Source organism: Macrobrachium nipponense, chromosome 6 (genome assembly GCF_015104395.2).
Source record: "Macrobrachium nipponense isolate FS-2020 chromosome 6, ASM1510439v2, whole genome shotgun sequence".
In the NCBI taxonomy this organism is placed as follows: Eukaryota; Metazoa; Arthropoda; class Malacostraca; order Decapoda; family Palaemonidae; genus Macrobrachium; species Macrobrachium nipponense.
The window spans coordinates 63,521,785-63,533,815 of NC_061108.1; the positions used below are offsets into that span (position 1 = coordinate 63,521,785).

Genomic DNA, 12,031 nt, shown 5'->3' on the forward strand with positions numbered 1-12,031 from the left:
AATTACAACAATAATTTGTAACACTTATAACATTTAAGCCTGATGCAACACCTGTGCAATGGCTCTGAACTGAATGCGTCTGCAGAGCTAGGTTTTCCTGCACTCGTTACATAACGTCTTACATACATGACAGTTCACTTGTTTATTGCTGTAGCGCTTAAATGATTATAACATTACTAACTATACTTTTATCATTCTCCTTTGCTTTTCAACTATTTACCTAAAGGAAATGATAAATAATGAGATGGAGGAAATGCTAAGCATACTGAAAACGGTGAATTTTTTTCTCTCTCACTCTAGGCCAAGGTTTAACTATAAGTTCATTGAATTTAACATTAAAAGCTTGTAGAAGTATACCAAGCAAATTAAATTTCATATCTGCATTAAGGAGTTATTATTATTATTAAGGGAAAATATCTGGCCTCGACTATCCAGGATACCGTAAAGTGGATTGTGGCACCTGCAGATTTTTTAATTTCGGGTAGCGACGATTTTCAGATACCATCAAGATCCCAAGAACAGAACCCTGTCGGTAACCAGGGGCTGTCTGTAGCAGGAATAAGAGAGAAGGATCGGATGCTCTCTTTTGTCCTGTCAGCCAGGCTGCCAGGAGGATGACGAGACACGTGCGACCAACAACCCGCAGTGACGAAGGCAAAGGGTGTCTAGGAGAGCGTGGTTGCCTCGGCGAGATGCTTTCCTGAGGAGAGTGTAGGGAATCTCATTGCACTGGCAACACCCTTGTCCTCATTGTACTCCACTCACGGGAGAGAGAGTCAGTCGAGACACACGATCAACATGTTGATGAAAGCGAGCACCATCCTCAGGACGCATCCCAGTCCTCTTCGAGATCGAAACCTCATGTGAAGAAGGCTGAACTGGGGACCTCCTCTGAGCAACTCCCGATACCTTGTCCCTAGAGACAACAACATCTCCCCTGGTACCTCTTGAAGAGCCATGCTTGGCTTTCACAGGTAGGGACGAGTCACCTGTGCGACTTGATCCCTTCTCTCATCCTGCGCCACTGTCAGGACAGTGAGTGGTCTCTCAGGCACCAATGGGATGCACATTCTGGAAAACTTGCAAATGAGAACCTGACACCGGTTCTAGGGGTAGAGCCCTTAGAACTAGAGACAGGAGAGCGAACCTTAGTTTGAACTCCTGGGGCTCTCATGATACTAGAACCTGGGGGCAGTGCCACAGTTCCCACTCCCAAAGGAGCAGGCGAGCCAATGAGAGACCCAACTGCTTCCTCAGGGAGAGGATGCAGACCCTTAGAAGCCTCATGACAAGACTTCTTATGGGGCGGAGAAGCTACCTTCCTCTTCTTAGGCTGTGAAGCCCTCGAAGAGAGAGGTGAGGTGGCGGCAGAAAATGAAGGCGAAGACAACAAGGAGGACGACGCCTTCCGAGACCTCTCCTTCTTAGACTTCTTTGCCAATTTCTGCAGGAGAGCTGTCAAGTCCCCCCAAAGAGCACCATATGACTGGGAGCAGAGGTACGGAAGGAACAGGTAAAGGTGCCACCCCAAATTCAGGAGGGAGCACCACTGAGGTCACAGGCACTGGCAGATGGGGATGCATACCCATCACCACCAAAGGAGTCGCATTAGTCGAGTGATGGGCAAAGACCATTGTGGGAGTCACCGTGCATGTTGTGGTAGGTGACCACAGCGTGAGTCACAGCATTGCTGGCACTGGCACTGTTCTGATGTGCCAGCAATGCACTCACAGAAGGGGTTCCCAGAAGGCCCACCGCAGCCCACACCTGATCCAAACCTGACACCTCACCTACATTGAAAAAGTCAGATAAATATATAGTGAGAGGAGAACCCCAGAGGTGTGTTGTCCTGATCTTTCTCCTCCAGTGAGTCAGAAGAGGAATAAAAAGAGGCTTTCCCCAAAAGGGAAAACAGCAAGCATGGGATGATCGCTGGGAGAGAAAGATAGGAAGATGAAGGATTGGCAACCAAGGAGGTGGTCAGGGGTGTGTTACCTCTAACCACAGCCTTGGGTATCTTCCTCTGATATCGCTTCACCCCAGCAAACTTCCCCCACTGCTCCGGAGACCAGCCACAACACTCAGTGTAATGGTATCCACATCAACAATAGTGGAAATTACCGCATTTCTTTCCCTGCACCCGGTGGAACAGCCAGCCAGGGGCAGGTTTCTTTGGTAATTGTGATTTGTGGGTTTGCATGATATTGATCAAACACACAATAAACACAATCATACACTAGAGTATAACACAAACAACACAGAAAGATCCCACTGGGATAGAAAGAAACCAGCAAACAGTCGGGCAGAGTGAAAAGAATGTCTTTCCCTGATGACAGCCAAAAGCAAATTGGCATATTTACGTCCAGTCGGGAGGGACTCCCAAATACCGGACTAGTAGTTAATTAATTACTGAACCGCCTTGTCTGAACGATTTCTGCGGCCATATCCAGGCTATGCCTCAAGTAATTCCTATTGTAAAGGACCGAGGATTAGTATATTGTGTAGGAACAAACACGCATCAACCTACAAATGTCATTTAATATATAAGTCACTTGAGGTAGAGTGAATTAGATAATAAAAGACATTGGTAGCTTAACGCATGTATATAAAACATGGTGTTGTGATAAAATTCACTGGTGGGTAAAGAGCATCACTGAACGTCCTCAATTTTTGGTTCTGTAGTTCGAACCATTGAGTCATTGAATATCTTTATAAACTTCAGAATCTTGGAGTGTGTGGATGTGTTTTACAATTACTTCAAGATTTACTTACAAGTAGACAGCAGTGAGTTGCTGTTGATGGGATCCTTAGTGAACCACAATGTTTTGTGTCTAGTGTTCCACGAGGTACAGTTCTTGGTCCACTATTATTTTTGGTGTATACAAGCAACATGGTTGTTAGCCTGGAAAATAAGATTATTCAATTTGCAGATGATGCAACACTTGTGGGTATAGTAAAGTCTCCACTTATGAGAAATGAATCTGCCCTCAGCCTCAATTGGGACATGGGTCAGATCAGTGAATGGTGTAGTCAGTTGGGTATGAGGCTGAACTCCAGTAAAACAAAATCACTATGATTAGCAGATCTCATACAGATTTTCCACCCCATCCTCCCCTTCAGGTGGATGGGACTTTGTTGAATGAGTCTGAAGTTTTAATTATTTTAAGGTATAACTTTTGACTTGCATCTTACTTTTGAGAAATGTCTAATTTCAGTTTCAGCTAATGCCGTACAAAAGTTAAGTATTGTTCGTAAGGCCTCATATATTTACAACAGTGATAAAATCAGACAACTAACGACATTTGTCCTTAGTTTACTGGAATACCGTTCTCTGGTGTGGATGTCTGCTTCTTCCAGAGATTTATTTCTTTTAGATAGAAACGTTCATAGTGATAGGTTTCCGTTTCCTAATATCAGCAGTTATGACTTGGACCATTGCCGGCAGGTCTCTCGTTTGACAATTTTTCCTAAGTTGTATTTCAACAGAGATCTTTCATATTCACGATTGATCCACGATCCCCTTTATCTGCCGAGAGCAACCAGATTCGCTGAACAGCCGCATCAATGGGCAGTAAAAGTGCCTCGCTGTCAAACTTCACAGTTCCAGAGGTCCTTTATTCCTCACACTGTTGGATTGTGTAAGTCTCCCTGAGGATGTCGTGCAACTGGAACTTCAAAAGTTCAAGCGAAGATTCAATGCAATACTACCCTAAAGCTAATCTCCTTGCATTATAATACATTGTTATCTACAAGTTAATTTTTTTAATAAGTGAGATCTCTTCTCTCTGAATTTCATTTTACCTTCTCTTACTTCCTACAAGCTGCTGCTTGGTTTATAAACATGCAAGGCAAGACTTAACTACCACTATTAACACCAAAGGAGCTGCTAATAGGGATTCATGGCCAACGGCAGTTCCTCTGCTTCTTCCTTTCATGTGTCTGGATAGCTGTTGACTGCAGGATTAGGCATGTGTAAACTTGATGGGTTTGGTTAAAAAATTTCATAATTAAAAAAGAAAAATTTGCATATTTGAAATAGGTGTAGAATTAAGAAAATTGCATGTAATTAGAAAATTTAAATTAAATGCAAAACATGCATTGAGCTGGAAAATTACAAAATATCTATATTACTTGGAATATATATATATATATATATATATATATATATATAGACTGGACTATATAGATAGATATATATATATATCATATATATATATAGATTATATATATAGATGAGATAGAGATATATATATGTACACATTGTTAGTATAACATGGATAATATATATATAATATATATATAAATATATATACTATATAGTATAGAGTATATATATATATATATATTCATATATAGAGTATATATATATATATAATTATATATATATAATACTATATATAGATATATATATATATATATATATATATATATATATAGTACATATGTGTATGGATGTGTGTGTGTATAATATATATAATATATATATATATATATATATATATATATATATATATATATATATATATATGTGTGTGTGTGTGTGTGTATATATATATAATATATTTTTATATATATATATATATATATATATATATATATATACTATATATATATATATATATATATATATATATATATATGACTGGTAAAAAGTTCTGTAACAACAGAGTTCCATCTAATAAAAGGAGCCCATAAAAACAAAACCACCAAAAATAGAGAAAAAAAGTACTATATTTCAGAGACTGTACATGGAATACTTTGAAACTACAGTAATAAATGCAATAAAACCCAAAAACATGCTGTGGATGAGATACGTGGATGATATCCTAACATTTTGGGATAATAGGTGGGGCAATTTCAATGACTTCCTCTCGAAATTAAACACATTAGTGCCCAGCATCAAATTTAAAGTTGAATGGGAAACAGACAACAAAATTCCTTTTCTTGATGTTTTAATAATCAGAGATACGACAGAATACAAATTTACCATATACAGAAAACCAACGTTCTCACTTCATACATTCACTACTTTAGCTATCATGACATTTCTATCAAAATAGGTGTAGCTAGTAACTTGTTCTTAAGAGCCTTACGAATTTGTTCCCCAGAATTCCTGGAAAAAGAATTTGAACTAATTCGCAAGCAACTTTCGTCTTTAAAATATCCTGACCATATAATTGAGAAAGCAATTCACAACTAACGTAATTTTCTACCGACCCCCTAAAGACAAGACCAGAGATACACCCAACAATAAAATAATAATTCCCCACCTGGACACGATTAAGAGAATAACCAACCCCTCGGAAAATCGAACCCTTTTGTATTTACTTACCCAAACACCTTAGCCAAATCCCTGATTAACGTCCAACAAAAGACATCTCCAAAGGACTCTGGGGTATACGAAATCCCATGCCAGGACTGTGACCAATCTTACATCGGATTTTACAGGTAAATCCCTTCCCCAGAGATTAATACAACACAAACGGTCAGTTAGGTATGGACAACAGAACTCGGCTATTTTCAACCATATAAATGAACATAACCATAGAATAAACTGGAATTTGTCACGTGTAATTTATAGCAGCAACTGCCGGTACAAGAGTCAAATGATGGAATCGGCCTTAATAAAAGAGAGGCAGGTAATGAACATCTCAAAAGGAGGATGGATTTCGGACACGATCGACAACGTCTTCATTCAACCAACCCTTAAGAAGATTAGAGGAAGATTATCACGGGGCGACTTAAAATGGCTTGTTTGTGGATGGACCTCTTGATATAAATACCACCTTTTCTGTGAACTTTTCTCATTCATCTACCTGAAGAGGGAGACAGCAGTCTCTGAAATATAGTACTTTTCTCTATTTGGTGTTTTTATGGGCTCCTTTTATTAGATATATATATATATGTGTGTGTGTGTGTGTGTGTGTGTGTGTGTGTGTGTGTATTTATATATTATCTTGAAAGAACTCCACAGTACAGTACCTCGAGGTTTGATGATTATAAATCATTAGATTTCCTTTTGCTGTTCCAACTGCTAGGAGTGGGGCAGTGCGTGACCAAGCCAAAAATGTAAGTGTATCCCGCAGTCCTGAATCTAAATGTTGTACACGCCCTATAATCACAAAAAAAAGGCTTGTTATACAAAATTTGGGGGGAAATGCATAAACACAGTGAAGGGACAATATAGTAATGAAAGAGGAATTAGATGTAATGGCACATTTTTACATCAGACTTGAAATAGTACATAAAGAATATATTTAAAGTTGTGTGTAGGCAATGTGCACAAATTCAAGTGAAGTAAGCAAAGTCATTTAGTGCCTGAGGAGACGCCTCCCATAAGTTTATGGACAGGAACATATAATTGAAAATATGCTTAAAACTTACACTTCGATTGTATAGAAAACGTCTAATTTCATTTATATAAATAATTTTCTTTCACAAAATGTCCCAAGACATTACTCCTTTGTCTAACAAAGTTGCTCAGAATACTCCCCCATAATAAACCTCAGTTAGACATTGCTCACCCACCTTTATTTTTGTATATCTGAAACGCTACTAAAAGATGAGCAGAATTCTCGACTGTTTTCCTCGCTCAAAGATCACTAGCAATCCTCTTTATATATATATATATATATATATATATATATATATATATATATATATATATATATATAATGTATGTATGTATATATGTATATATAAACATATATATATATATATATATATATAATAATATTATGTAATATGTATATATATATTAGTAGGTAGTTACTAATTGAAGCAATAGCAATAATGTATATATTAAAACAGATGTCTTAAAGTATCTCTGCCTTAACGGCAATTTTATCTTACACAAATTTGGTAACCATGCTCTAAAATATAACAGTGTTCAGGATTTTAAGCCAGAACCAAGGAAAGTTAAGGCTCTTTTTTACAAGACTCATTCATCCTTGCCTATTTGCTAGTTGCCTCTGTGAACTGAAAGCCTCTATTCTATCGAAAAACCCTCTTTGCTCCCATTGGCTGCTCTGGATTTACTCTCCACAGGGAGCCTTGGATGTGGGGCGGAGCCTACCCAGGTGAGATTTTAAAAGAGCGGGGCCACAGCAGCTCTCTCTCAGAACCTCTCAGAAGCAGGACTTCCTCCGACTTTCTCAAGCCCTGCAAACTCCACTTCACCCCTTCAGCTCCTCTTCCCCCCCCCCCCTTGGGGGATCCCACAAGTATTCTTATACCTCCATTGTGCACAGAAATATCAGCAGACAAGAAGACTACCAAACCCAGGATTTCCAGGTACTGTGAGACATAAATTTAGTGCAGTCAGGTTATTATTTTGCCTCTTGTTTGCATTTCATTTCCATTCTTTGTTCAATTTCTCATCCCACTAATTTTGGTTCAATGCTGTGATTAATTTTCTTGTGATGCTAGTAAACATACCCTAGTTAATTCAAGCAACGTAATAGTCCTTTCTGTGTAAACTCCCAGTCATTTCATGCTCCTTGAGTGGGTTGTAATATTTTTGCTAAGAGCAACTATACTCTGTTTTTTTTCATCTGTCCATCCGGCTGTGGGGTTTTTGTATGGTAACACTGCGTCCCGGGCTTTAAATAGTTACGCTACGTGTAAGTTTTAGGTAAATAAAAGGATATTTGGGTGTACATTTGCAACTGAAAAGTGTTTTAATAATTTACTGTATGCGAATTACACCATTAATATTCGAAATAGGTTATTGTTATTATTGTTGAATGTAAGCTCCCTTTTCGGGGTGGCGAATGGAACAGCCAGACGCAGTGGCGGGAAAATTGCTTCTCTCGCTGTTCACTACGGCAAGATGTCAACGTATTACTTCATTATACGTAAGTATATCAGTATGTACTGTTGATTTTTATAAAGTGCGTTTCAGCCAGATACGATATGACGTAACTTGGTTTAGCATCTGTTTGATGGAATTTGCGTCTGGCTGTTCCATTCGCCACCCCGAAAAGGCAGCTTACATTCGACAATAATAACAATATTCTATTTCGAATATTAACGGTGTAATTCGCATACAGTAAATTATTAAAACACTTTTCAGTTGCAAATGTACAACCAGATATCCTTTATTTACCTAAAACTTACACAGCGTAACTATTTCAAGCCCGGGACGCAGTGTTACCATACAAAAACACCACTGGCGGATGGACAGATGAAAAAAAACAGAGTATAGTGTGTAACATTCCCCACTTGTTCCTCACCTTAGTACTGATGCTAGAATGCAATCTCTTTGCAGACAAAACTGTGCCTGATTGTGGGAGAAATTGGGAACCCTTTGGAATAAGGCTTGCATTGAAAAAACCCGTTTGCGCAAATTCTGATCTCCGAGTATGGTTCATTTCCCAGCCAAGTGTTTCAGGTGGATCAACAATCAACCACCACATTAGTTCCTCGACCTACCGTAACTTAAATATAAATATAGTTCTTTTAAAACTTAAGTCCACAGTTTATGTAAATTCCTCCTTTTTCAGTAATATCGGCCTTCTGCCATAGAATTTTTTGTTTGTAATCTCTCGTCCTCCAGTCAAGGCCATTTTTAAGAGTGTTATGACTACATTTTCAAGGAGGGAACAAGCAGGTCAGAACAGAATGGCGACCATTTCCAGTCTCGTGTGAAAAGGAATGATTATTTCCAGGCGTGTTGCAATTGTTAAACTGGTGTCACGAAAGAAACGAATCTGAATTCCTTTTAATATTTTTATGAGCAAGCAGAAAACAAGGTTTCCCAATTCCCCACAACAGAAAAAGGTAAATTTTATTTTCTAGTTATCTGTATAGAACTAGGTATTCTAGTTAGGGGTGTATAAAATCTGACTGCCATTATAGCGATAGGAAGATAGAACCACGTGTATGCCGATAGACTAGAGAGAAGGAAATTTAACCTTAGCTTCTTTTTTATGTGCCATTGCATAAAGCATAGAGGTATTTAGGGAGTACATTCAAAATGAAAATGAGTGCCATATTTCGTGAATCGCAAGTGTAAATCAATGAATCTCATGTTGTAAGGAGATTTTTTTTTATGTGAATCAACGTAGTGTTCATTGTTTCTGAGTGCACTCTCTCTCTCACTGGTCGTTTGTAGGTCTAAACAGGATAGAATTTAAATCCCTGGCCACATGTCTACTCAAGCCCTATCCACTGCCCCATTTATGAACAAAAGAACAGAAGAGTCAAGATGTAAAAAAGAAAAACAAAGTGTTAGCATAAACTCATTTAATGTTAGAATAAGGAAAATCAATGGTAAGCATTTTTTATTTCTGTGGAGAGAGAAATAATAAGGGCCAATACTTATTGCTTTACACAACGGGCACATGGCTTTCTCTTTCCCCAAATTCCTCTAACGCAGCCTTGAAAAGCCAGGTGTGGTTTCCCCCCCTTCTGTCCACCCGACCCCAATGAAGGCCAAATTCTCCGGGATTAACATTGGCGGAATTGGAAGGACTTAGGTTTGCGAGAGATAGCTAGGGTAAAAAGGATATGTAAGGAGTTGTGTGGAGGCAGTAAATTATGCAGCGAAGAGATTTTTACTCTGGTTCTTCCTCTTCCCTTTAGTGTTTATGACACTAGTGTAAAAATACAAATTCTGAGAATAGCTAGGTTGAAACGGAAAGATAAATCAAGGATTTCCGTTGGTAAAAATAAAAAAATGTTATCCCCTTATCGTCCTCGTCCTCAAGATGATAAAAAAACCATATATACATTTTTATTTTATCAACTGCATGGACCAAGTTTTTTTTCATGTTGAGTTTTCCGTGAACGCATGGTACCAAATCCTTAATACATTTATTATTCACAACCCAGTTGAACTGGCATTTACAGATCCCATTACAAAGCCGTATTCGCACTGAGGTTTCCGCGTCTACAAAATTCACTGCTAAACCACGACTTTTCATTTTGAGTTTTCTGTGAATTTGTGGCAAGATTCTATTTTTATTTATAAACTGTACTCATGTTCAGGTTTCCACATTTACGAAGTTCATTTGCTACACCAAAACTTTTCACGTTGAGTTTTCCATGAATTCGTGGTTTCCTTTTTTTTTTTATTTACAAACCAGCACTTGCGTTGAGGTCTCTGCATTTACGAAGTTCATTTGCTACACTACGACTTTTCACATGGAGTCCTCCGTGAATTCGTGGTAAGATTCTTTTTTTCTTTTATTTACAAACCAGTACTCACGTTGAGGTTTCCGTGTTTACGAAATTTATTGCTAAATCCATTATCGGCATCGAGTTTTCCGCCGGACTGTAAATTACAGAGATTTTACGGCATGAGTTTTCCCCCGCGTTAAGCGCCAGTAGTAACTGTATTTACAGGGAATTTACAGTCATCGTGCTAAGTATCATGCCAGTATTAACTGTATTTACAGGGAACTTACAGTCATCGTTCTAAGTATCGGCGTTGAGTATTCTTCATACCCCTGGTGACATTTGCAGTTTTGAGACTGCCTTCCATCCTATTATTCTCAGGCTAGACTACTAGCGTTCTGCCATTGAGAAGATGGCCAGTAATGCAGCACTGGAGGAGGCTAAGGCCTTCACAGACACTGGAAGAGCCATGGGGCTGGAGGACACAAAACTGATTAATTGGGTGAACGGTAAGCTGAAGGAAGCAGCCCAAGAGAGAGCAGCCAAAAGGGAGGAGAGAGAAGCACAAGAGAAAAGAGAAGCAGCTGAGAGGGAAGCACAAGAGAGAAGAGAAGCAGCTGAAAGAGCATTCCAAGCAGCCGAAGAAGGAGGAAGAAAGAGCACATCAACTGGCTATGGCAATCCAGAGTGCCACTATGGCACCCCGAGTGCCATGCCCCCTGTGCCCCCTCCTTATCACTCTAACCTCCACAGCATAGGTGCCCTCATTACGACTTGGGACGATGGCGAACCCAACACCTGGCTCAATCGTGTCAAGCAGGTGTCCGAGAACTTCAATCCAACCCCTCAGGAGGTGGCCCTCCTCCTTGGCAAACATCTCGCTGGCAAAGGGAGGACTACATTCGAGGCCTTTCCCCTGAATGGGCAACAATATCTCGCCCTCGACTGAGAGGCAATCCTTGGGTCTTACGAGTTAACCCCAGACCGGTGGAGGCAGAAATGGAGGACCTTGCCCAAGGAGGCTAACCAAATATGGACTGAGTGGGTAGCCAAGAAGACACCGGCACTCCATAGGTGGAGGAAGGCCTCCAATGCAACATCTGTTGAGGGGTCTTAGAACTCTTTCAATTAGAAGACTTTCTGTCCTACGCTCCCCCTGATCTTACCACCCACTTGGTGGACAAGATCCCTGAAACTCTTTTGGAGTGCTGTTAGTGGGCAAATACCTATGACACCCACCATCCACTGCAGAGTTCTTTAAAGAAGAAAACATGCCCTGCTCTCCCTCTTACTCCTGCTGCCACCTCTCAGCTTACCCAGCGCCCCAATATTCCTCCACGGAAACCTGTGTGTGGGCATTGCAATAAACCAGGTACACCATAGAGCAGTGCCTCTCAAAGGTGGATCCTCCTCAGCATATCAAGATGTTCTTGCCTACTGTTCGGTTGAGAGTCACACAATTTCACCACTCTAAGATATATACCATGGTAGTAGCAACCTATATACCAGGAGGTTATGACGTCCTGCAAGGACAAGATTTTAAGCCTCCTCCAACCTTTGTACCATCTCAGGGGCCCGGCCCTTACATAGCTCAAGACCCGTTCCACGTGCATCCAAGAACTACCTCTGCACAGTATGTGCCACTTCAAGGCACTAGGCAGTGCTAGGTTCCGTCCCTCATGGACGTTGAGCCACGTTCGAGTCCTCTCACTAAGGCAGGAATGGCCTCAGCGCCAGTGCCAAGGCAAGACGTGAGTCTCCCTCCTGGAGCTCTAAGTCCCAGTCGCTTTCCCTCCGCTGGCTTGGCCCCACTACCCATGCCGGCAGTCGAAGAAGAGCCAATTCCAATAGGAATCCTCCAGGACACCCACAGCGGACACTCCAATAATGGTGCAGCATCGCAAACCGCCCA

The 12,031-nt window shown here is 40.1% G+C and overlaps 1 protein-coding gene across 1 annotated transcript in view; it reads right to left on the reverse strand.

The window, feature by feature from the left end:
- The window catches only part of LOC135216338 (WD repeat-containing protein 19-like), a 927,827-nt gene that overhangs the window by 726,035 nt on the left and 189,761 nt on the right, over positions 1–12,031 (reverse strand). The window contains 1 exon segment of the mRNA XM_064251544.1: positions 5,983–6,112. Coding sequence (XP_064107614.1) covers positions 5,983–6,112 — 130 coding nt within the window.